Source organism: Rhipicephalus sanguineus, chromosome 4 (assembly GCF_013339695.2).
Source record: "Rhipicephalus sanguineus isolate Rsan-2018 chromosome 4, BIME_Rsan_1.4, whole genome shotgun sequence".
Classification (NCBI taxonomy): Eukaryota; Metazoa; Arthropoda; class Arachnida; order Ixodida; family Ixodidae; genus Rhipicephalus; species Rhipicephalus sanguineus.
The window spans coordinates 49,554,862-49,581,761 of record NC_051179.1 but is presented as its reverse complement, the minus strand read 5'-3'; the positions used below and the strand labels follow the sequence as shown (position 1 = coordinate 49,581,761).

At 47.6% G+C, this 26,900-nt stretch overlaps 1 protein-coding gene across 4 annotated transcripts in view; it reads left to right on the top strand.

Moving 5' to 3' along the window:
- The window catches only part of LOC119389938 (small conductance calcium-activated potassium channel protein), a 257,296-nt gene that overhangs the window by 19,265 nt on the left and 211,131 nt on the right, over window positions 1-26,900 (top strand). For 2 of the 4 annotated variants that reach the window (XM_037657388.2, XM_037657390.2), the window contains exons 2-3: window positions 11,591-11,644; window positions 21,869-22,207. In XM_037657388.2, coding sequence (XP_037513316.1) covers window positions 11,591-11,644; window positions 21,869-22,207 — 393 coding nt within the window. The remainder of the gene's footprint in view (window positions 1-11,590; window positions 11,645-21,868; window positions 22,208-26,900) is intronic. The other 2 variants (XM_037657389.2, XM_037657391.2) reach the window with 1 other exon arrangement.

Genomic DNA, 26,900 nt, shown 5'->3' with positions numbered 1-26,900 from the left:
ACGTGGTTTTTCACAGCCTCCGGGATCGCCTCTTTGACCAAGCGACGTCGCGTGATGACGTCGTCATGTGACATCATGTTATGTGGCGTCAACATGACGTCATGTGTCGACGTTATCGTGTGATGATTTTTCGCATCACTCGGTTTGACTCCGCCGGCGTTGCAACTTTCGCGTTTGATGAGGCATATGAGGCTTTCGCCTTAATAAATATCAATTCAATTCAATTACCGCGGGTCCGTCGCAGCCTTTGGCCTCCTGGGCATCTGGAATCAACTATTCTCACGATCGAAGAGGAGCTCGTGAAGTTTCGGTTATTCTCAGTGACAGATGAGACAGGGCAGTTCCCTCAGCTCAAAAAGAGAGAGGGGGGAACGGTCTGGACGATACAGAGGGGAGGCCGCAGCTACGGCAAACTGCTGGAACGATGTAGTCGTGTGCAAGTCAAGTTTGGCGCTCCACTTAGCTAATGAGACTGTGCGCGCTTCAGGCAGAAGTTGCCTCGCAGGCTTCGCCTTTGAAGGCGAGATAGCAACACAGCAACACTGTATTTTCCTACTCGTTGGGAACGAGCAGCCCAGCGAGCGCTATTGTTTTCAACAATGACACACTTGGGAAGGGCCCTTTCTTTCACATGTAAATCAAATTGAGCGACTGCATCGTCTTCCGCTGTCATGTCATAACGCTGCAGCTAAAGTATGCGGAAATACGGTGCACACAAACACGCGAGTGCTCTGGTTGCTCGTACGTAGTTTACGTGCATATTGAAATTAATTGAGTTCATACTAACTGCAAAAACAATTGCTAGAAAAACTGCTAAATAAGAGAGACAAAGTGTCGCCTTGTAAAAGACATTCTTCAGCAACTGCTATATGCTTTCTCCTGTGTTTTTGTAACTTCTGTCATGACTTCCTTCTTATCAAGGGTGGATTTTTTGGCCTTGTTGGTGCGACATATTCATATTGTAAAGCGCGTTCACCGAAACGACGAGGACGGGACAGGGAGTAACACACACACAAGCGCTAACTTTCAACAATCATTTATTGGAAGCCGGATCGAACATGTATACATGAAAAAATTGCGGTCACTCAGGCATGCGCAAATGCGGAGGCATCAAGGAATGATAATTCTTTTCTAGATAATGACAATGACGGTGCATTGACGCAATCTTGGCCTAGCTCATGTATGGTAGCCGATTCAACAATCAACCGCGTGATTTCATGTTGGTGCATCCGTACAACCGAGCATTCATCAACAACAGGCTAACACCCACACGTGCGGCAATTCACGAAAGCAAACCATCGTCTCCCTTCTTTACATTGTTCTTGTGCTCTCTAAGCCTGTCATTGAGGCACCGCATCGTTTGCCCTACGTAGCATTTTCCACACTACAGGGGTAGCTGGTACACAACACCTTCTTTTTATCCCAGCCGCGTGCTTTGTGTGCAGTTCGGTTGCTGCGCCAGCACAGTTTTTCCAGCTTGTTTGAAGCCGTAAAAGCCACGCTAATATTTGCCCGAGCACCCACCTTTTTTATTTTATGGGAAATCTTGCGTAGGTACGGCATGGTTGTGAACTCCTTTTGGACATTCATAACGGCGGCGGCATTCTGCCGGCAACCTGAAGGCTTTTTGAGCAGGAATCTGCGACCAACACCAGGAGGTGGTCGGGGTATAGTCTGCTAGTGCAAGGCAAGCCTTTTGGTTGTCGAGGCTTGTACATATTAAATGGCGACATGATTTGCTTAGCGCATTGTCGAGGCAGTGTCTTACGACACTCCTCTTAACTAATTTCGAGTGGGAGGAAAAAAACGGCAGCAAAGGTGTGTTTCCCCTTTGATCGTGCAACATTTGCTGCCGTTTTCTTCCTCCCACTCGAAATTAGTTAACCTTTGCAATTTGAATGTCTTCTTATGTTTCTGTGTGTGTTTGTGTGTTTGTGTGTGTGTGTGCGAGAGAGAGAGAGAGAGAGAGAGAGAGAGGCGACAGGGGCTAGGTACAACGTTGGGCGAATACTATTATCACATTGTAGGAAACCTGCACGCGTCCAGCACACAATCAACAAATAATACAATAAACGGAAGTGAGCGCCACATTTTGCTCTGGAAGAAGAATATTGTACGCGGTCTTTATCTTATTCTGTTTATCTCTGAGGAACGGTAGCGTAGAATGCAATATATTGGCTCCCTCAGCTCTTCATCTAGCGTTCGCTCATTCCACAACATTTTGACGGCGTCTGCTCAAAGTATTGTCCTGCTATTAAACTTTCTTTTCTATTTCGCAGCTTTTGCCCAGTCCTGTATTGGTAACGATTTGTTCATCGACCTCTTGCAGCTATATTATGGACGCGAAAGTCAGTGAAACGCTAGATTTTCCCATTTAGCCATTATTAGCGTACACTTTTCCCTCGTCGTAAAATATATTGCCAATAAAGGAATGCAATTTTGTAACGCAAAAAATTCAACACCAAGATCTCAAAGCCACAATAATCTAAATAATCAATAACCGTTTCAATTGAATTTCCGGCTCGTCGTCAACACATTCCGTTGTGAACTGGCGCCCCCTTCGCCAATGTACACATAACTGTGAACGGTGTGACTACATGTTTGTATGGCACCTGTTATTTAGTCACATATATTCAGAACGGTGTCCTTGTGCGCTCGATAGAGATATAGAGAGAAAAGGCAAGGGGGAGAGGGGGACGTTAACGAAGTTTCACTTGGCTTGCTATGCTACACCACTGCGTATACATTGCGATTCCACGCGCACTGAGAGTACGCGATTACCTCGATCTGCAGCAGCCCACATTAACTAACAAGAGAGACGGTTATGTAAATGCTGCCTCTATTGTCTTGAATATAGAGGGCGCTTTATTTCGCAAGTCGCTCAAACTGAAAAAATACGATATCTCTCTGCTCGAAGACAATGCACTGCTTAAGTGACCGTCGTATCTTATATGTTTCCGTTAGATCCTCCTGCCGGAAAAAAAAGAGGCAGTGCACTAAGAACACTTATAACCCCCATGAAACAGTTATACTGTACAGGTCCTAAACAACGCACTGTGGTGTGGAACACCGTCAAGAAGAAAAGAACAAAATAGCTCCAACTAGAGATACTTCGCATACTGAACTTGATGCACTCACTTGCATGTATAACGTATAATGTTTACCAGCAGTACCGCTGGCCTTTAAAAACTCTTTTCCTATTTATTCCTTTCATACCCTCCTTTCCCTTTCCAAGTGCAACGTATACAACTGAAGATCTCATCTGGTTAGCCTCCCTATCGTTGCTCCCTCTCTTTCTCTCGCTCTGTCATGGTCTGTAGCTCAGAATATCCACGCATAGGGTGAGAATGTAGCTCTAAACTCATACGTCATGTCTGAGAGTAAAACAAAATTAAATTCTGGAACTTTACTTTCCAGAAACACGATATTCTAATGAGGCTCGTCGTAGTGGGGAACTCCAGCTTAATTCATGACCACCTCGATTGCTTTAACATGCACCTAAACCTATGTACACGGATGTTTTCTTACATTTCGCTCCCATCCAAATGCGGCCACCACGGTAGGGAATCGTAACCGAGTCCTCACGTTTAGCCGAACGACGCCTTAGTTGCTGAGGTATACCACGGAGGGTATGCCTGAAAATATCAGATGCCTTACTTATTTATGCGCCGCGACGCGTCTAGAGGCTAAACTATATGTAGAGAGAAGTACCTTTGCGCCTACATCGGATTGTGTGCGCGTGTACACCTGAAACGACATTTTCTCTGACATAGAGAGGGACAGCCGATTCTTGGTACATACAAAAACGTTTAAACTCGAGCTAGAACGTGAACAGGTTTTTCCAGATTCCTACGAAAATATAAACACACGCGATTTCACTCGGCACTCTTAAACCACGTGTATACCGTGAAATACAGCTTGAAGATGTAATCCTTCAAGTCTTTCAAGGCTACCGAAGTGCTACATAAACTTCAATATCCTGACGCTCCTGCGGGGAGTAAGCACCGCTTCTTCGAAAGCTTTTTTTTAAATCGAGTTTTAGCTCCCGCCTCGAATTTGGCGGAAGAATAGTTGACTTTTTACTTGTCTGCGCACAAGCTCTAGCACAACACCCGTGCAATAACATACTCGAAATCGGCAAGAAGAGCGTTCGCTCTAAGCTGCTCGCTTCTCAGTGAGCCGTATGTTTTGAGGTTGTCGACTCTGCCTTACATGAGAGCTTCAAGTACGCATATGCACGTGTACAACAAGTTGAGAAAGTTTCTCTTGTGCCTCTCGCATCCAACGCTACTAAAGCGTCTCTACCAGCCGTACAAGGTTTGTTTGCGCGCTGCCCACGCCACCTGTCGGTGAAAGGCCCGCGCATAAACTTGAAGTAAAAACTCTGAACGCAACTGCAGCTTTTGTATAAAGCCAAGCAGGGGGAACTCTGAAACTGCGTGGCGCAACATTTTCGCCTAATTAGATCCGAGTTCTTGCTTTAAGGGTCGTTTCATTCTCTTGCCCCGAAACTACGTCGTTGGTGTCCTGCCCTACACACAACCACTGCGAATGACACCGAGTTGAACAAACAAGAAAAAAAGAAGGGGAAGAGGAAGAGAGGGAAGAGGGAGAAACGACGTTGTCGACTGTGTGTGTGTGTGTGCGTGCGTGTGTGTGTGTGTTTGCGTGTGTGTGTGTGTGTGTGTGTGTATTTGCTTGTGTGTTTGTTTGTTTGTTTGTTTGTGTGTTTGTTTGTTTGTGTGTTTGTGACGCGCGTGCTAAGAGATGCGGTACTTACATGACTGTAGGTCGACCCATTTTTTCTAGACGAAATCCGAAGTGGGAGTGGGGGGTGGGGAGAGGGGGTCGACTTGTAGTCGAAACAGAAACTAGTAGCGCCAGTTACGGCGGGACAAACGATAAATCAGGGACAATGTAGCATGTTTACGACAAAACGCTTCGTACCCACTCTACCTGTAACATATACCGTACTTTCTCGCTTCTAACCCGCACTCTGAGCAATGATTCACGGAAATTTTTAGTAATCCCCGTGTATTGCCGCGAAGCTATCTTCTCTGCATAGCTGCCAAGCACTGCCGTGAAGCCACTTTTGCAACCCGGAATTCGCTTTTTTGTCTTGACTTTACAAAACACGTTGCGGACCTAGTTGGTGATACATTCCTACTAAAACTATTCCAGCGCTACTTTTTCGAGTACAGGACAGAGAAGTGCGTCACAGGACGTGCGCTGACTAAAACTATGGGGTCAGTCAACGTGTGGCCAGTCCACCGACTATGTAAATAAATTTCTTTTATGAAATGCGCTCACGCGTTCTTCTTTTTTCTTTCGGAAGGGGGGAGGGGCGGGGGGGGGGGGATCGACCCACATTCGATATGCTACGTTTAACGGTCTTTGCAAGAAGGATTGCTCAGGCTTCATGGAGGGTTGTTGAAATTGTCTCGAGTAATCACAGACGAGGTAACTTGCTGACCCTTTCATGTAATCGAAAAGATAGAATCAGAGACGCGCCATGAGTGCTCTTCGTAATTTTTTTAATGGACACTCGTTTAATGAGCCTTTTATAATTGACATTAATGGTTATCTTCATCATATTGTCTTGTTCGTGAGCATATGTCATAATTATGTTATATGAACACTGCACCTATCTGCACGCACTCTATCTGCGGTAATCCGTGTGACGACCGTGTATGTATTGGACTCTAGCCTTAGAGGTATTACTTATACGCCAGAGATCGCATATGCTGTGTACATGGCGCTTCTGATTATTATATTATTTTTCACAATTGTTTAATTATTTCTTGCGTCTTTTCCTCTTGCGTGTTGTTGTTGTTGTTGTTTTGTTGTTGTTTTTTTTTTCAATAATCATGGTAGCCTGCTCTAACGTAGCCCACCTCTCCATGTTTTTGAAATATAATTATAAAAAAGAAAGGTAGGATAGACAAAACGCGTTAGAGCTAAACTTTAAAAGCAACCTAACTTGGACATTTTTAAGCGCTGCTGAAAGGAATAACTCTGACATAAACATGCCAGAGTTGTGCTGCACTACATGTGCCCTACGTGTAGTGCAGTTTATACCGCAATAAATATCGGACGCAACAGAGACGGTTATCATCCGCAGGGCCAGGTGATGCACCACATTATAACTTCGTATTGTATAGTTATGTAAGTTGAGCGCCTGTCCTGTCAATTATCTTCCGTTCCTGCTGTCTTCCGTTCTTGCGTTTACAAGAGAGACGTAGGTTTCACATTTGCATTGATACGGTGAAGTGGGGGGGGGGGAGAGGGTCAAGCCGGTGACATCTGCATCGAGAGTGAGATACACGCGGTAGATTTGCCAGTGTTATATCAAAATCTGAAACTCTGCTTGCACGAGTTTCATTCCAGCATGTATGTAGAACAATATGCAGAAGCTAATTAGGGCTGCTAAGGTGTGTGGCCCGGCCAGGCGCCCCCTCCCCCCCCCCCCCCTGCCTCACCGTAAATGACGCCTCTGGGATGCAAGGTGAAAACAAGCAACTTAGGCTTTACCTCAAAAAGTAGCCCTCTGTTATAACGGAGAAACTGCGCTCGGTTTTCGAGGATATCACTGTCTTTCGTTCACCTTTCTCCCTATATCGAGGATTCGTGTCTTGGATCAATTTACCTGCGCTCTTGGCATTCTACTAGCTGCATTCTCGTTATCTGTATTGGCAGAGCGATTGGCTCGGAAAGACGACGGTACCGGGTTCGACCCCATAGCGATTTCAATAAATAATAATATCTGGGGTATTGCGTGCCAAAACCACGATATGTTTATGAGGCAGGCCGTAGTGGCGGGCTCCAGAAATTTGGCCATCCGATGTTTTATAACGTGCACTGACATTGCACAGTACACGGGGCTCTAACATTTCGCCTCTACCGAAATGCGACAGCCGCGGCTGGGATCGCACCTGCGACCTTCGGGTCAGCAGCCGAGCACCGTAACCGCTACACCACCGCGACGAACCATATCAATTTCATTCGTGACTTCCTTCCAGGGGCGTAGCCAGCGAGGGTGGGGGGGGGGGGGGTTGAAACCCCCCTACCACGAAATTTTTCGATTTTTCATGCGTATATATACACGTACACATACAAACGCACGCACGAACATAAAAAAAGGATGGTCGAACCCCCCCTTCCCCCCCCCTCCCCGAAAAATATTTCTGGCTACGCTTCTGCTTCCTTCATACTTCCTACGCCGGATTTCTTTCTTTCTCTTATTTAATGCGAGATCGTAATTTAGAGCACCCCTCCGCGATTTGTCAACGTTAACCGTCGAGCTTTGGTGGTCAGGTCTGCTGTATTTACTTCCGTACTGGCAGCACTGATTAGCATTGACTAATCCTAGTCAAATGACGGTAAGTGCTGGTTAGTGTTGATTGATGTCGCCTAATGTTCGCCATCCGCTGCTGTAACAGCAACGTGGACTTCATACAGTCTCAGTGCGACTATTGAGTTCTTTACCAATTTCGCGCGCATTTGCAGTCTTTCACATTGCGTCATATACTTGAGCATTCATCGCCCGGTTCTTGCCGTTACGAGAGTGGGGAATGAATTTCATGGTGAATAAAACCAAAAAAGTAAAAATTGCGTAGGTCGTATTACGTGTCAGGGTGCATATTCTCCAACATTATACATAGGAACCTCAGTCGGTCCAGCATGAATTTTCTTTTTCGGCGGTTTGATCTGCCCCACGTAATGACGCCGTAGAGCATTTAGAGTACCTGAGAAAGTACGCAAAAGTGCCTTCTATGTACCTGTAAGTATAACAGGTATCTGCAACTCCAGATTTCCATACAGATCTAACGGAAAACACAACAAACGAATAGATTTGTGGCGCAAACTGAGAGTCAAGGGAAAAGCAAGACAGGAGAGGACCGCCAGCATTAAGCCATGCATAAACTCGCCCAACGTAATACTCTGCAAAAGACAGCAAACATTTGTATCGGTACTTTCGAAACGTCGAATCCAACATATCCTCTTTTTTTCTGATAATATAGAGCCACTCTGTAACGTGCATGTCATCATAGTCATGCTACACACACCTCCAAGCTGCTTTCATTGAAGCACGTATAAATAAGAGTCGGAAAAACTGGAGCGCGGAAAACATGCTTACAGTCACGTTTTGCCGGTGAAGTCAGGCAGGGAACCTTAACAAGATCGCCGCAGGAAGCGAAAGGATTAAAATAAAATAATCGTTACGTCGGCGCGAAGCGTTTTAGGCGTCGTTCAATGTTTGCTCGCTCGAAGCGCCACTCTCTCTCGCCGCTCGTTTGCCGTCGTAGACGCTCACTCATGCACGCGCCCGTGCGGGGAGCAGGCACTTCGGGACAGTGTTTGCCGTACGTATACGTACACGCGTTTGCATTTGGCCCAGCCGTCGCTTCGTGCATTGAACAGCAGCCGTATAATCCGAACGAAGGCGCCCGCGCTGTCTGGGAGTCATACAGTCGACATGACTGATCTGTTATAGCGGCATAGATACAATGTGCACATTGCTGTGTACAAGTAGTGCATTTATGTACCGGTAGTTTGAGCACGACTGTGCATTTTAGTGTAAATGGAAGTTTGTGCAGTGGTGTACAGCAATGCAGACGAAACTTTTTGGACATTATTTCGATAGAAAGGGAGAGAGAAATGAGAAGTGCACTGAGTTGAAAAAGGAGCGGCGGCTCTAAAAAGGATAGGAGGCAGTTGTGACATGGGTGTCATTCGACTTCCGTTGTGTCGACCATCTCATACACAGCACTCGCTGAAGACTGTTGTGCAACGCAAAAGGCCTTGTGCAATACATTCTCACTATGTTCGATGTAGTGTTCAAATGTAACAAAAGCATTTAACACAGTGCAACTGCTACTACATTATGTACGTTTCACTGCTCGCGCGTTTATGTGTATGTGTGTGGGCGGACACTTATGCTTTCGTATGTTTGTGTCTCGGGTTTAGTGTGTGTGTGTGTGTGTGTGTGTGTGTGTGTGTGTGTGTGTGTGTGTGTGTGTGTGTGTGTGTGTGTGTGTGTGTGTGTGTGTGTTTGTGTGTGTATGTGTGTGTGTGTGCGTGCGTGCGTGCGCTCTGTTACGTTTGTAATTGACTCCATTGCAGATATAATATAGGTAACATGATTTCGCGAGATTTCGTAGCGGCTCGTGCACATTTCTTTTCATTAATGGGCGGTGCTATAGTAAACAGCACGCGGTTCTGCAACGCTGGCTGTTACGATGCTCCGCGACACATCTGAGCGGAGTGATTTAGCGATGACGCAAGAAGTCGTGATGTAACATGGGTCGTGCCCACGCTTCCTTTAGGCACAATGCCTCGACGACCCAACGAACACCACGTAATCTCAGCTTCTTTTTTTCAACTGCTTGTGGTCATCGTTCACGTATTGTCCGACCCAGTGCTATTAACCTTGATCTTTAGACCACCACGCGCCGGTGATCGTGCGGCGAGACGGAACTTCCTGTACGACGGCAACAAAGACGTGTATCTTTGGCAACGCGCTTCCAGCAAGCTACGCACCAACCTCCCCAGCTTAAAGCGACATCCGCAACTAACGTAATGCCGACATGTCTTACGAATTGCGTCTCCCAACGCCACCGTGCTCGCCTTATGTTCTGTGATAATCAGCGCGAAGCCCGTGAAGGAACCAATGGTTGCGTAACGACTGATAAAACGAAAACTGATAGGCATAGCGTGAAGATGCACGAAGATTGGGGTATAATGATTACACATTGAATGAGTGATTTTCAAAGAAAGGGAAGAATACAGGGAGATGTGGCGTCGGGCAGGTCATTTAAGGCTTAGGGAAGATAGCATGTTGCGTAAACAGGAGGGGTACTGTGAGAAAGGGAGATAAGGTCGAGGACCGTGGTAGATAAGGTGGTGTGACGTCTCAAAAAAATTTGCGAGCATAGTACGCTGCCAGCTGGCTCAAGGGAAGTGAGACCATAGAAGGTTGGGGAATGGCTTTATCGTGGTAATGAATGTGAACGTAGTAGTAGTAGTAGTAGTAGTAGTAGTAGTAGTAGTAGAAGAAGAAGAAACTGGTACTGCGCAAAAAGTAACAACGCAACGCAAGGCGAGGAAACAATAGATACAGGAAAGGTCGTCCTGCACGCTCGTTACTGCACCGCTTGTTTCTTCGCCTTGCGTTGCATTATCACCTTTTGCACAGTGCGAAACAACTAGCCCAACGAGGTGTTTTATTGAGAAGAAGATAATGCCACGCTTGTTATAACGATATTTTTCCTCGTTGTTTGCCCACGAGCTTCGCTACAAACAGTCCAGCTAGTTGTATATCAGGACTATTTGGTTTAGCTATGCGGAATCGCCACATGCGCGTCGTTTTCAGGCAGTGTAGGTGCGTGACAGGTTTGTTTTTCCGCGCGTTCCTTCGCTTGGAACGGGCGGGGGACGTGCGCTGTCGGCGTTCCGGCGGCGATACACAACGCCGCGCAAGTGACAAGTCAGCGCGCACGCGAGAGCCAACGCGCACGACACGATGATCAGCTCAACTCTTTGCTCTCCTCCTTCGCGCTGCATTTTTCTTCTCCGCGTGTACGCATGGGCGCGCCGGACGACTGAGTAGTCGCTCTGCATACACCGGGAACCGGTTGGAGTTACCGTCGTTGTTTCACAGCTCGCTCTCGCTGTGTATGTGCGTGTGAACTTTGGCGCTGTTTGAGGTGCGTTCTTGAGGCATGTAGAAGGAGCCGTGCGCAGTACGCCGCATAATAATGGTGAGCCTGACGCTGATTCTTGGGATAGAAGAATCTGTTAGTAATGGTTTGCAGACAGTCAGTTATAATGTAGAGAGCGTGTTTTTTAGCCACGACCAAGGCTTCGGGGCTCCTTTTAAATGTTTCAGTAAAAGCGGAAGCCACTATAGAGCTGAATTGGTATTCACGGAAATGAGTAAGCGGGAGTGATGGAATGGAGCCGTTTGTACCGAACAAATCCTTTGATCAGGCTGCACGCTCAGACATCATGAAAAGTCGCAGCTCTTCGCGGCTTTCGCGTTCCAGAGACTACTTCGAGACACTCTACACGCAGTACAAAATCGATATCGCGCTCAACCTGTCGTTTTTGAAGCCTTTGTCATCGGTGACTATGTCTGCATAACGGGCTGGGACTAGAGTAGAGGTAGGTGGGTTATGAGGAAAGAATAATTTTCTGGTATATGTAGGTGGGTTGCGAGAAAAGAAGAATTGTAGTCATAGGTTATAAACAGCGTCGTGATTGTAACGTATGCTTAAGGACAACTTGTAGACAGATTAGTTAGCTCTTACTGCGCGGGTATTGTTGTGTTTTCGCTTCTTGTTCTTAAAATTATGTTGTAAGCATTCTTTTTCGTTCTGCAGTAGCTACCAGTGTAGCCTATGTTGAATTAGCAATGAACCTAGTGAGGAGATTATTGTTAGAGTTTCTTGAGTTGTATACTTATACGATTACGGGAAATGAGCAAAGGCAGTGGAATCTTAGCGAGCGGAGATTACTTGGTGAAGTAGATTTAGATAAATCGTGCAAGGATCTTCGGTGGTAACACTGTGTGCCGATCGCGTTGTTGCAGGAGTATCCGAACGCGAACCTGAGTGCTGGGCAGCTTTTCACTGACTGCAACCAAGTGAGCAATCTTTCGTCTGAATTTAGGGAGCATGCGAGTGGATCGTAACAATACTACTACTACTCTTCGTGTGCCTACGGTATACGGTATGTAGATGCGCGCGCCAATAATACAGCGCTTGTAATTTCTTCTTAACGTATCTTTATTTATAAAAAAGTCCTTACATATTATCCTCGCTGCTGCGTTTTATCGCTTGTACAATCAAAGACCGACGTGTTCGGGCTCTTGAAGCACGGGCTGTTGTGGTATGAACACAATGCGCGAGTGTCCCGATGGGGCACTGTCGTATTGTCGCTGGTTAAACGCGCAGAAATTATTTTTAGCTCGCTTGTCTAGCTTATTGCTTACTTCACTTATGTTTCTGTACTTTTATGAAAGCCTACAGCGTCGATGCGCTCTCTTTCTTATAGAATTTGCATATAAGCCCTGCTGAATCACGTAAGTGGATGAAGAATCGTTAAAAGAAAAAAAAATGTCACCCGCCTGTTTGCAGTACGGAGCCACAAGGAAATCTTTATGAATTTCTTAGAAATAAAGGTCCCGGGTTTGAGTCCCGGACCAGGCCGTATTTTTGGTCCACTAAGAAACGTTAATAATAATTGACGGTGTTTTACGTCTCATAACCGCGATATGATTATGAGAGACACCGTATTGGAGGGCTCTGGAACTTTGGACCACCTGTGGTTCTTCAGCATGCACCTAAATCTAAGCACACGGCCCTCTAGCCTTTTTCCTCCACCGAAATGCGGCCACCACGGCCGGGATTCGATCTCACGACCTTCGGGTCACCAGTCGAGCGCCATAACCTCTGGACTGCCGTGGCGGGTGCAAAGAAAATTTTACTTTCCGATAAATCCGTGTGTATTCCTGGTAGCTTCGTGTAACAAACGAGTGGATTACATTTTTTTTTCTAATTTTCTTTTAGACTTTGTTGCACTATGTTTAGCCTTTGGGCACGTATTCTTCACCTATACGCGGCACGCTTGGTGAGCCTGTAGCGGCACTGCTGCTGATCCTCACACATTGATCGGTTTTCGCTGTGTACGGCATGTGCTTGGCACTGGCTTTGGCATGACCAGCTTTCCGCTAACACTAGCGCCTCAGACGGTTTCCTTTTTGCTGTGCAGTGATTACTAACAAGCTGTGACCAACCTCTTGAATGCACGCTTCGCACGCTAGCGCCTCGACTACGAGCCGCTGCGACTGTGTCATAGACACCGTACACGCTGACAGTGAAGAAATAGCCCCGTACGCATACAGTTTTCCAGATAAGCTTTCCAGTGCAATGCGGCATTCGACGCATTAATCAAGCAACGCAGCTATGCTTGTAGCTTGGCATATCACTCAAGCGCTCATCATTCTAAATAAACGCATCCCCGCGAGTGCCTGTGTGCGGCGTTTTCAGAACAAGCTTTGATATAGAGTGCTTGAGTTGGCGTGCGTGCGCACACATCGCATCCGATCTAAATTGGGCTGTTCGACTGAACGTTCGGCTGCGCACGTTAAGCAGTCCTCTAATAAAATGGTTTTCGCGAACTAGCGCTAATTGAGGCCCTGCCGCGTTCCGCGTTACACTGCGTTGAATATTCGAACAAAATTAGAAGCTTATTTTCTGTTATAGGAGCGCGAGTATTCGAAATATACGTATTCGCGTACAACACGAATTAAGTATAGACTTCATTTGATCGCTCGTCTATTACACATTCCCGAATGGTCGTTGCTGTTCAAATCTAAGAAGTAACGACTACTTATTGAGACAGAGAGAGGGAGAGGAATCTATGCAATGGACGACTGTTGGGATGATTCTGCTGTAAGGGAGCCGATGTCAGAAATAAAGGTAACAAAATAACTTGTTTCTCGTTTAGAAGCTTTTTGATCGAAGGGGCGTCCCGTTGTAAACGGCAATACGTGCATTAATAGAGTAATTCAAATAAGGAGGCAGTTTTTTTTTTACTTGTACAAGTGCAACTCCGCACAATATTTATAGCTTGCTTTTCTTAGAAGCGTTCAAGAATATCTGATTCAATAATCGAACGTCATTTTTCTAGTATTTGTATTACATTCTGTTCGGAAATCTCGCTATTAAAACACCCCTACACTTGTGGTTTTAGTGTCCAATCTAGAATCCGACAACCTTCCCCATCCCCACCCCTTCCTGACTTTTCTCAAGCCGATATATTTGTTGAAAGTGGCTGCTGAATGACATCGTAGCAGAAAAATCTTACCGAGCCGCTTTTCTATGTAAGTGCTTTCGAATGTCTCCAGCCGAAGCATCTCCATGTGCGTCTGTAACCGTTAGCGGGAACTTATCGCAAGGCAATCTGGCACTATTAAGCGCTTCTTGACGAAGTTGATTTTACCAGACCCAGATCGGAACGTTAGTAAGATGTGCTGATGTCGTTTATTACAGATTTGCTGTTGAGGGATTCTGTGCTCGGTTACAACGTAAGAAAAAAAATCTCACCTCTGCCCACAGCCATTGCCGTCCCTCGCACATAGAATTTGCATAAATGCTCCATCCACAGAGGAATGTTTATTGAACCAATACACGCAAGCGATAGAGGCGCTTATACACTAAATACTAATAAATTGCGTCAATATAACTTGTACAAACGCTAGACGCAATCTTATGCCGACTGCAATGTAACACTCTGTGCTACTAAGCAACTATAGGGCGTTTAGAAAAAATGTAAACGATTTAAAGTAATCTCTGCTCAACTATGGGAGAGCTCCATAGAGCTATCCCGGCCATGATATAATGCGAGCTGCAACTGTACAAACAGCACGTTACGAAAACTACACCCGTCTCAAAGCTGCGATGTCAATCGTTTCCCGAGTGTTTCAGATAGTTGACTTCCCCATACAAACATACGTATGTGTCGCTGGTTTTCGGTGGGAAACTGGAACACCCTGGTAGATTTTGTCAAGGATTCTGACATTGCTGCGCAGCCAAACTTAATCTTTGAGGTAATAACGACCTTTAACTCCTAATATGTATAGTATTTACATCAGCCGGGAAAGCACTTGCGGTTCTAGCGGAAACCAGCTAGCACGTCTTTCGCAGCTGAAGGGCAGGCGCGCCGCGTTTCTGTGGGCAGAGCTGGCTTCTTTTTTAGGTTGTAATCGACATAGTATTATTATTCTTTAATCATACCCGTGAGCCGGCCCTTGGACCTTAGTGTTGTTCTTGGCCATGATTGATTGATTGATTGATTGATTGATTGATTGATTGATTGATTGATTGATTGATTGATTGATTGATTGATTGATTGATTGATTGATTGATTGATTGATTGATATTGTAATTTTCCCAGTGAATCGGGTAAATATTGTTACGCGCGAAGGAGACCGTTTCTCGGCGCTGCGGCTGAAGGGGGTTGACTTACTTTAGGTCGCGAAGGTGAGCTCAAGAGCGGCCGGCTGGTTCGAGACCTCAACGTCGTCTTCCTCGTCCACCTCGGTGGTACAGTGGTTGCAGTGCTCGGCTGCTGACCCGAAGGTCGCGGATTCGACGCCGTCCGCGGTGGTCGCCGGAGGCGAAGTGTTAGAGGCCTGTGTACTGCGCGATGTCAGTGCACGTTAAAGAACGCCAGACGGTCAAGATTTCCGGAGCCCTCCACTACGGCGTGCCTCATAATCATATCGTGATTTTGGCACTTAAAACCCCAGATATTATTTATTAACGTCGTCTTCTTCTCTTTTTCAACCTCGGGACTGCAAGCACGTTCACCGGTCTTCATTTTGCTCACGAGCATGTGGAACAATATGGTCAAGAACCTACGTAGCTTATGAAATACGCCAAAGCTAATTGCGTCATGTCTCTGTGGGGCAGTCTTGGACTAACTAGGTTATTTAATCCCAAAGAATAGCTCGTTATGTTTGAATAGCGGACGTTTGCAGAAACACGTGAGCACTAAGCTCTCGAGGACTGTAGTACGGGCTTCGTGAAGGTTCATTCTTGTTACGTGCGCCTGAAACACACTTTCATTACCGGGCCACATGTAATTAAGGAGCACCGCTGCGCAATGAAAATAAGCTCGTCTTTTGCGCCTGCCATCGGTTTCGGCAAAAGGAAACGGCAGTACACTGCGAGGAGTATATCCTGACTAATTAGTTAAAAAGCTCGCCGCATACCTATTCCATTCGTGCTTCTTTGAAATGTGTTCGCGGAATCCGGATTCCGTATTCGCAGTGGGCTTGTTTTAGCTTCGAAAGCTCCGAAAGTTTCCTCAATGATGTCGCCTTTTATTTTACCTAAACAGAGAGCACTCCTTACGTGAATACCTATTTCTCGCCGCGTGCAAGAAGAAGTTATTGGCTTATTTAGTTATTTGTTGTTTAATGCACCTTATCCGCCCTTAGGTGAGGTGATAAACTAACAAGGTTAACGGAGGAACTGAATTAAGAAAACAAGTAAAAAAATATTCAGCAACAAAGATAACAAAACAGAAACATTACATTTCCTAATGAATACTAGTAAATCTTGGCATGAAAAGATTGTGTGGAATTCCTCGAAGTAATAGCATCCACAACAATACAATACACTCACGCGAATAAAGAGCGAAAACGGATCAAGGTTAACAACAAAAAAAGTCCGTGGAATTTGTAAGAAAAATTGTAGCGATCGGAAATAACATAGCTAGGAAATATGCTGTAATGTTCATTACAACCGGAAGTGTTTCTGGTTAACCACCCTGCCTTACGCTTTATGTTTCCTTCCTTCCTTCATTCCTTCCTTCCTTCCTTCCTTCCTTCCTTCCTTCATAAAGATAATGAATAAGCAACAACAGGCTCGTAGCGACATGATTCGAAGTCTTAGGTGCCGGTAACGCTTCCCGTGTGTGAAAGTGTCCTTAAGCCAGTTGTTGAAAATTGCGCAGCTACGCGGGAGCATCTGCAAGATATCTTTGCCATTTTGAAGTCGCATATGACATACGTGGTTTGAGTGTCACTTGCGCAAACAGTTACGCCGGCATAGCCTGTGAGGAACCATCAAGTCACGACTTCGAATTCTACGAGGCGTTTTGGACAACGTAATGTATTGTATAGAAAGTAAGTGAGCAAACTCTAATGACTTTTGTTGACGTGTTGCTGCAGTTCCTTTATAAAAAAAGAAAAATGCAGCGTGCTTTTGTGAAATGGTGCATCTTTTTCCCCCGACACATGATCCAGAAGGTGTATCTGCGACTGCTCACTCGCCTTTCAAACATTGCCCAACATTAGATTGTTTCGTTTCTCCTTCAACGTCAAATAAAAGAGACTATTTACTTTTATATATCAAGACTGCCGCTTAACTCCTTGCCAAGCATAGAAAGATAACTTTATAACTATAGCTTCTTGGTTATCCGCAAGAAACGTCACTTATTGGACTTAGCGTTCTAACTCAGAATCTGGCGCTACGCGATCGTTTTTGCGCTGTATAGACAAAGATAAAATCACGCTAGAAAAAATGCTGAGCATCGCGGTAAAAGTTCAACAGCAACGTATGAAACATTATGCTCTTACTTATCCGGGCGCTCAATAAAAGATGCGCTTAAAGGCGCTTGTCACACCACCATCACAGCTGTCTGCAACAAGGCTGACTTGACTTTGCCTACGTTCTGTGCAGAAGCGTAGCCAGAAATTTTTTTCGGGGTGGGGTGACGAGGTGGGGAGGGGGGGGGGGTCAGCCACCGTTTATGTATGTTCGTGCGTGTGTTTGTATGTGTTTGTATATATTGTCATGACGATGAGCGGCAACCGAGCTTGGGCCCTCGTGCTTGATCAGCACGAGGAAGAGAAGAACGAAGGGGAAAATAAGAACAGCCGGCCTACGAACGGGCGTTGTCTCTTGTTTCTGTGTCTCTTCCCTTACAATGGCGCAGTCGTCGAAAGCCTTTGGCTACCCCAGCTGTCAGTTTGAGGTAACGCGTCTTCCCGAGGAACGCCGTCACGCTTCCTCGCTGATGGAACCCGCAAGTAAACCACCGCGGCAAGTATCCATCCCACCACCAACGGACGGCGTCCAGGCCTCCATTGTGGTTCCGGGGATCTACTTGTCCAGCGACGTGCTACTTCGCGGCAACAATGCGCACGGGCTCCTCTCGCCCAGGGACGGCGTACATGCCTCCTTGCCACCTGCCAATCTGTCGGCGCTTCAGGCACCGTCCGTGGACGGCGTCCAGGCCTCCTCGGCGGCTCAAGCCCACTTCATCGACGCCGCAGTACCAATTCAAGACAAGACATCGCACGGGTTCCGGTTGCCTCGTAACGCGGTTGACGCTTACAATGGCAAGGATCCCGTGCCCATGACTGTGACTAGATTTGTCTTTCCAAGGGACGTCGTCCACGCGTCCTTGGCCATGGATTGTACCACCATGAGTGCCGGAGTCGATGCATCCTCCACTCATTCCGGCTTTGTCGATTCAGGCAGATCACCCGACAGCGCCACGGAGCTGCTGCAAACGATCGCGCAACTGCGCGTGACGACTAACGCCTTGATAGTGTCGAGCTCCAAACTGGCCCCTGACGCCTTGCCAACATTGCGCGGAATCAATGCCGTGTTGGCTGCGGCCGCCTCACAACAACCTGAGGCCAGCTCGCCCGAGAATCACCGCGAGCTACGGCGTTCCCTCACGCAGCTGTCAGAGCAGTTGGACTACTTGGCGTGGGCACACTCCGCATTTTCGTCCGCCGTCCCGCCATCGCCGGCTCTGTGCGAACTACCGGTACTTCGCGGATTCCAGGACGACGTATTCGGATGGATTGAGACCATAAACTCGCTCGGCACCCACCACGCCTGGTCGGACCATCAAAAATGGCTGATTGCCATCGACCGCCTCCGCGATGCCGCCAAGGCATGGCATGCCTACGAAGGCGCCCGGCAGCGAACCTGGTTGGAGTGGTGTGCGAGATTGACGAGTCTCTTTCGCCCGCTTTTTCAAGCCTGCGAACCCCTACCTGCCGACCGAGTCTCTACAACACACGGGAGTTGCGAGACACACCGCCTCGACGTGGCACCTCGGCCCTCCACAACTCTGCTCTCTCTCGGTGAAAGAGATCATGACGGGTGCGGTACAGATGTGCCCTTTACCGAAGTGCCCTCTTTCGGACGAGCTCACGTGGAGCACCAGCTCGATGGTTCATCGGAGCCCTCGAGCCCCACGACAGAAAACCTCTCGTTCTGCCCTCAAACTGACGTCAGACGCCGGTCCTGCACTCCGCTGCTGGTCTCCGCCTCTGCGCCGGTACGCGACATCTTACAGACCGAGACTACTCCCCGTCCAGCGCAGTTGGAGGAGCCGGCCTCAGATTACTCTTCGCTGGGGTACATACAGACACCAGCTCCTGTCGTGCTTGACACGCCTACAGTGCAGGCGCCGGAAGAGCCCAAGGCATCCATCGCTGTGCTCAATGACGAGTTTCATGAGGGACACAGCCTCGGCGATGAAGACTCTCGCAGCAACCTCTCCAACAAGAGCAACGCAGAAGTCCGCGCAGCAAACACCGACGAGCAGGGTTTTCCGCCAAGTATATCGAATTACGTGATGTTGCCAGAGACCACGACCCCCTTCGCGCAGGTGGCAGCACCTCTCGTGTCTGGACCGCCTTTCGCGAAGGTACCGGAAGAGCCCATGACACACACCAGTGACACCGCTGCGCTCACACACCCACCGGCTCCGCTTCTGCTGCTTCGAGAGCATTCCTTGACCGAATGCACACTCGGTCACCTCATGCTGAGTGACAAGGTTCTCCGGGACAAGCTCACGAATGTTGCCCTATCTATAATCCCAGAGCCCATTGAAGCACTATCATCTATCCCGAAGAAGCCTGCTCTAGAACCCCCAGCCAAAGCACCCGGCGTGCCCTCTCGGATGCTGTTCCGGCAAGCTTCTTTGGCCGTGCCGCGTCTGCCGCTTTCGCCACGACACAGCCGAAGCCCGCCGCCAAATGTATCTATCGCAGCCGTCCACGAAAAGCCCCCGCGTGGCCGAGACCGACCGCAACGATGTAGCCAGTCTCGTCCTCCAGATACGCTTCTGGCAGATCGCTGAACGAAATCACAGCGTAGCAGGGACAGACCACCGAGATGCAGTCAGTGCCGCCCACCAGAAGCGTCATCAGCAAAGCTCCAAGCCAAGCCTCAGCACTGCAGCGAACGACCACAGCGACACAGCCAGCATTGGCCACCAGAGACAATGTCGGTGGCTTCGCTCTTTCGCAGTCATGGCCGAGTGTCATGACGATGAGCGGCAACCGAGCTTGGGCCCTCGTGCTTGACCAGCACGAGGAAGAGAAGAACGAAGGGGAAAATAAGAACAGCCGGCCTACGAACGGGCGTGGTCTCTTGTTTCTGTGTCTCTTCCCTTACAATATACACATGTAAAATTTAAGCATTTCGGGGTGGGGAAAAGGTTTCAACCCCCAATCGCCCCCCCCCCCGGCTAAGCCGATTGTTCTCTGTACCCGTTACGGTTCTGTTGGTGCATATAAGTTCCTACCTGATGCCTGCTGTTCGCTAACAGTCATTTGATTACTGACTAACGAAAGCTTGTGCGGGATCGTTTGCATGATCCAGTGAGTTAACGATTTTAGGCAAACGTATTTCATTCGCGTTTTCCATTTGCAAATTGAAACACGTCACAACTCTACCGCTTGTTGGGGACCCGGTAGTAAAATGAGTGACGGAAGAGGTGAGATTGATTGATTGATTGATTGATTGATTGATTGATTGATTGATTGATTGATTGATTGATTGATTGATTGATTGATTCACTGACTGACTGACTGACTGACTGACTGACTGACTGATTGATTGATTGATTGATTGATTGATTGATTGATTGATTGATTGATTGATTGATTGATTGCACAACTTAGTAGAGATTACGTGTGGCAGTAGAGAGAGAGGGAGAGAGTGGAAATCTCGTCATAGAGACCTCGTGGCCTATGTGACCATCAGGGTATCTCTGTCATGAAGCTAACGCCGCTCCGCGATTTCTTAGTATTCAGAAAAAACCACTGAATTCAAAGGTGCCCCGTACACTAACAGAACATTGGAGTACATTTGATACCGTCACAACGCAGTGTTGTGCGAAAGATTGTTTCATTCGTTCATTTTATTATTGCAACGATCAGTGCTTTCAAATGTGTTGTGTAATGCACTACTTACACGAGGCGCTTTCACCAAAAGTGTCTTGTGTGCTTTCATTGCATGCTTCCATAGTTTTTCTTGAAAATTACATATGTTCCGTGATGTTATACAGCGACAAGAGTGTCGTTATTGACCTTAATCTTGTTTACCTCAAAGTTCATTCTTTGACCTTTCCTTGCCTGTCATACGTTGTCCTGTATTTTTCCCGCAGCGTAGGGTAGCAGACCGGACGTGCGTCTGGTTAACCGCCTTCTCTTTCCTTCCTTTTTTCTCCTCGCTTTTTCAGCTGACGCTACGAATTGACTAACCTTGGCTGTTAATATAATCGCAAGTAGTGCAACGAAACGGCGAACACAGGCGCAAACTGACAACCGATTTTAATGAAGGCAGATCCAGATGTTTATATATCCACAAATTGCGCATGCAGGTGCACCGTGACAACGGATCTGCCTTCAATAAACTGCGCCTGTCTTCGTCTTCCTTTATGTTGTGCCCATAGGCGTGCGCAGGTTTCGCCGTTAGGGATTAAGGGGGAGGGGGGGGGGGCAAAGTTTCACCGCAGATACTCCCCCCCCCCCCTTGCCTCCGGTTGGTTGAGTTCAAAACACAACATGCTTCACAATGGATGAAAAAAATTAAAAGGAACGAAGACGTGGTTACCACAATGGCCTGCCTTTGGTCCGTGGCTTTCTGGGAGTAAAGGTGGAAGGTAAACAGTTCTTGGAATTCATCATAAGAGGGGCCTTCAGCCGCCAATAACCTCAAAAACTTGCGTGGTCATGACCCTGCTCTTTAAACAATGACGGAACTGGTCCGACTTCGTAAATGGTCCGGGACGGCACAGGTCCGAGTAGGGCAGACTTTGCGCACCCCCTCTCCCCACCCGCGCGCAAACCTATCGTTGTGCCGTTTCGTTGCGCTATTTACGATGATATTAATGTCCAAACACCAACTTGCCCAACGTTCAACTCTTTGTAACCTTGGCTATCATTTCGCATTACCGATGCCTGACCATTACCACGCTTTTTCTCTTTCCCTCTCCCTCCCATGCACTCTTCCTCACCACGTGCTGTGCACAACAACGACGCCAGGCGCAGCAGCATTCGACCGAGAGCGACGGCGCGGGTATCGCCCTCGTGGGCGTGCACACGGACGCCGGAGTCGGCGGTGGGGGCGACGGCGACCTGCGGCGCTTCCTCAAGGGCGCCTCGGGCTCGCTGTCCGGCAGCGGCGCGCCGGGGGCAGCCTCGGGAGGTTTCGGCCCCGGGGGCCGCTTCCACAAGCCCTCGGTGGGCTACCGGCTGGGCCGGCGCAAGGCGCTCTTCGAGAAGCGCAAGCGCATCAGCGACTACGCCCTGGTCATGGCCCTCTTCGGAATCATAATGATGGTCGTCGAGAACGAGCTCTCCGCCGCGCACGTCTACGAAAAGGTCAGTGCCCTTCGCACATGCGGGCCTCTCCTAGGCCTTCACTTGAGAAACCGAAACTATGCATGTTCCATTCTGTACTAGCTGTCTTGGTGTGGAGAGATTAAGGTTCATATCCCCTCGGCTAGTCACTTTCTACAACTTCTGCTGCGCAAAAAGAAAATAATAATAAATAAAAAAATGAAGGTTACCCCAAAACAAAAATGAACAAGTACAGAAAAAGCATCTAGCAAACTGAAACAAATAAGGCAACTAACATGATAATGGACAGTTCGCTTTCAGGAGTTCGCTTTGTAAGGTCGTCTTTAGAGCTAAGCTTCGGCAGACAAGGGTCGTAAAGCCTTATGTTTGTCTGTTTTGCATGATCTCTTGCTACGGTAGCAATGAATAAGGAAGTGGAGACCATTACGTCACAAAGGCAACTGTATTTAGTAGGCGAACTCTTTTGGATAAAGCCACCCCCTTAATGCTTGTTTGGTGTTTCGGCGCAACGCGAAGACGTCTGTGCCTCAGCGTAAAGGCCTGGAATGTTTGGCCCCTAGTACTTCATAATCAATATCAACGCGCACCTGTGCGGCTGCCCGTAACCTTAGCGACGCCTACGGAGGAGAAGAACAAAAAAAAACGAATGCGCGCTCTTACGTCACTTCAGGTATTGGTTACATATGTTTGACTTCAGTACTTTCTCTTAATTTTACCTTCCTCCATTTCTATTGCGCTCTGTTATGACGATGCTTGTAGATGTACGTCATAGAACCGTATATGGCGTATGTGTGCCGCCTCTTTGCACGTCACGCGCATTTCTAATGTGTTCCTGCAACGGCGCTTCCTATGAAAGAGGTGGCTTATCACACTTTGATTACAAAAGTAAACTCTGACTTCACGTTATGTCTCCATCAGACTCTAACGAGTATAGTCGCGTGACACTTTATTTTTCTTACTTTTTTTTCACCCTGCGCTAGGTTTCATTATTATTCTACGTTTACAGAAACTTCCTCTTACAGTTTCATGGTCATCCACGTCTGAGACAGGATTTACGAGGTTTGCGCGACAGGGAAGAGAAAACACTATCTCGAGCGCGAAGCCAGCATGTCACAGGTGTTTTTCTGCTGTCGCAAAATGCCTCGTTGCGCTCGTGCTCTGTTAAATTGTCATTCTTTACCTTCCAACTTGCATTCGTCGGTTACGTGTACTGCGCGCTTTATACTTTGATGAGAAATGCAACTGATTGATTGCTTATCAACCGTCGCGGGGTAGCTACGATCCTACAGCGAGGTTCAGCGCAGCCTTGACAGCATAGTTGGTATTGCCGTGAATAGGGATGCGTTGTTTTTGATACGAACGACCACATGGAGTCATAGAGTTTCCTAGAATATTTACTAGAAGAAGCTGGCGCCCTGATCGCTCAGCCACCATGGGAATGATGGGTAGCACGTGCATTTACCTAATCTTCGTACTTGTGGCATCGAACGCACTTGCGGTTTTGTTTATTGTTGTGTTTTGACTTTTGTTTCCGATAAAAGAATTTCTCGTTGTGAACCTCGCGAGCTCGTTTGAATTGGTCGGCCTAAGAGGATCAAGGTAGTGTAGTGGGACTGCCTTTTGCCGGACTTTGTCTCGCGACAGAGCGGCTGCAGGACACTCGGAGCCACACGGAGCCGAAAGAACGAAGCTTAGGCAAATCCATGTACTACCCATGCTGGTTGAAGCGCCATGCTTTCCAGCACCCATAGACACTAGCGCGTGATTTCCCTCTAGTGTACTAATATGAAACTCTATGTGTAGAGTGACCACCGCGTGAAAGATGCGGGAATTGTTTTATTAACAACGTAGATGGCTTTCCTTGCCTGACATATCGTTCGCGAGCAACGTAGCCTTGATCCTACTCGTTAAACAAATGTTAAACAGGGTGAGCTGAGAACAATGGAATATTCATATCGGCAGTCACTGGAGCGCGAAAGAAGAAGACTGTGGGAGTCAGCGCGTACGTCGCGGCATATTCGCGTATCACTGCCGCTCATGACGTCAAAGGTCGACGGCCGGAACATTACACTGCTTGAAAACGCGCACTCTCGCGGTTATTAAGAGCGACACGTGTAACGACGGGAGTCCAAACAACGCCATATTAATAACGGCACAGGTTCAGCAGCCCCGTCAACGAAAGCGCTCCCTGGATTTGCCTTATTGTTGTCGCGGCCATTGTTATCTTTACTATATTTTAACCCTAGGGAGAAGTTGTTTCTGCCGAAGACATACTAATACCCGCTAACCGCTGCGTCTGCACCAAACTGCGTGAGATTGGCTTATACTTTCCCGGCGTCCGTTACAAGAAGAATCCCTCGCGTCTCACCGACTCGTAAGCCGTTGGCGACTTAGCGAAGCCGGGTTCGTCGAACGCTGTAGCTTTGACAAAGCTTTTGTGGTAATGCGCGAGAAGCAGCCGCGCCACTCATAACGGTACGCCCGCATACCCCCACTGCGTGGTTGCGCCACAACATGGCGGCCATTCTGGGACGTGCCGCGGTGCTCTGGCACGTTCGGCTCTGCGCGTCAGGCTGACTCGTTGCTCTCGCACACTCAAACGAGGTCGCCCAGGGGATGGCAATAAATTCGCTTGGGGCGCCGAAGCGTAACCGCGGCTTGTTAACCGCGCCTGAAGATGGAGAGACAAAGAGAGAGAGAGAGAGAGAGTGCGTGTGTGAAAGAGAGGAGGAGGGCGTTAAGGAGAGTGCGGCAGCCCTAATATATACTCCACTAAAAGCGTACAGCGTTGCGGTTATCCTATACGACGACAGCGTTTGGGTCGCGAAGTGTCGCGCGGTGTTGTCCGAGTCAATTTTGTCTCCATGCGATCAGGAACGTGGAGTATTCCACAGTGACGCTGTAGTACCTCACAAGTTTTAGATCACGTGATTGGCTATCGGCCCATTACGGCGTGAACTTGCATCATCCAGTAGATGGAGAAGCGAAGAGAGAGCGAGAAAGAAAGAAAGCGAGGAGGGTGTTAAGTATAGAGCGGCAGCTCAAATATATATACTCCACTAAAAGCGTGCAGCATCGCGGTTATGCTCTACGTTGACGGGGCTTCAGCGAGTGTCGTGTGGACTTGTTCATGTCAAGTTTGTCTCCAGCCAGTGCAGGAACGTGGAGTATGTCGCAGTGACTCTGCAGCACGTGACTACGTTTAGTTCGCGCGATTGCCTACAGGTTTATGTGCACCGCCAGTTGCGTCAGTGTGGGATGTACAAGCGATTATCTGGTTAGTTATGAACCCTTCTCACGATAGCGGCCACTGGGAGACTGAGAGGATAGGGGAGAAATAAAACCTAGTGAAAGGGTTTTCCAAGTACAATGCGGATACTATAACTTGTCTCATTGAAAGCATACGACACTGTCGTTACGCTATACGTCGTTGGGCCCCCGGACAACTGTAGTGCAGTGTAGTTGCCCGAGCCAAAAAAGGGGTATCTCCAGACTATATTGGCAGTTCGCAGTGGCCCTGAGGCACGTGATAACGTCTGCCTTTTGTGATTGGCCGTTGGCTTTTGTCACCGACGAATTTACCTCATACTGGATCAACCAGATAAAGATACAACAGATACTGGCTTGTAGCACAGGCTTGCATATTGTTAGTTGTAAGCCCTCTTCACAAAAAAAGGTCATCAGCAGTGTCGTTCGTGATTGGCTCGTGCGAGTACTCAAGCTTTTATGTTACGTCGCGATGTGTATTATAACAAGCGCCTGCTCAAAGGTTGAACGCTTCTTTGAATATCGTGCTAATTACTTTTGGCGTACATTTCTGATCATTCGACGCGTGTTTTGCCTAAACGTTCGTATAATGATGTAAATCTATCTTTATTTACTCATTTATTAATGTCGTTTCGATAGGTTCAATAGACAAGAAGTTCTGTGGGAAAGCCGCTACAAAGTTGCCCAGATTTCAAATCTCATCAAATAAGTCAATCCATCAAGCAAATCGATAAAGGACTAACAGTTGTCCTAACTAGCTCGCGCATTCCTGCATTCCTGTGTCACTAACTACTATGACTACCTGCCTAACGCTTACGAATAGCTTTGTAGGCCTGGCCTTTGTTTAGCTAGCGATGCCTGTTTAGACAATCATGAAGCATCGCGGTTGGGAAAGGTCTCAGCCAGATTACATTCCTCCGCAAAGCAGTGTCGTTGTGTTTGTGCAGGCAAACCTCGCCTTGTCGAGGTTGTCCTGTTATCTCTGCCCTATTATTCGGTACAGCGCGAATGCAGACATCTCTTTTCTTGTTTGTGAATGTTAACACATAGTCGGGTGAATATAAAAACAATTTACTACAGTAGTTGGCACTGGGATGTTGAAACAGAAGATTGGCGGGGACGGTAAACCAGAAATAAGCCATGTTTCCAACTCTTTAAAAGAGTTTATTATAAGAATGAAGAAACATGAGTAGAGATACTTCGGGCGTCGGACGAAATTCCTTCGTGCACATGTCGCTATCACTTAGTCGTCACTATGAGTCTAGTCACCGTAACGTCAGTAGTGCACGTAAGTTTTCATGGGGCCATACCAAAGAATTTTGCGCAAACGTTAGAGTTGCTCTACTCTCTAGCAAACTATACCAGAGGCATAGAGTCAAGTTTTCACCCTGCGAAAAGTCACCTAGCCGCGCCCCATGGTACCACTACATATTTGTATGCCCCTGTC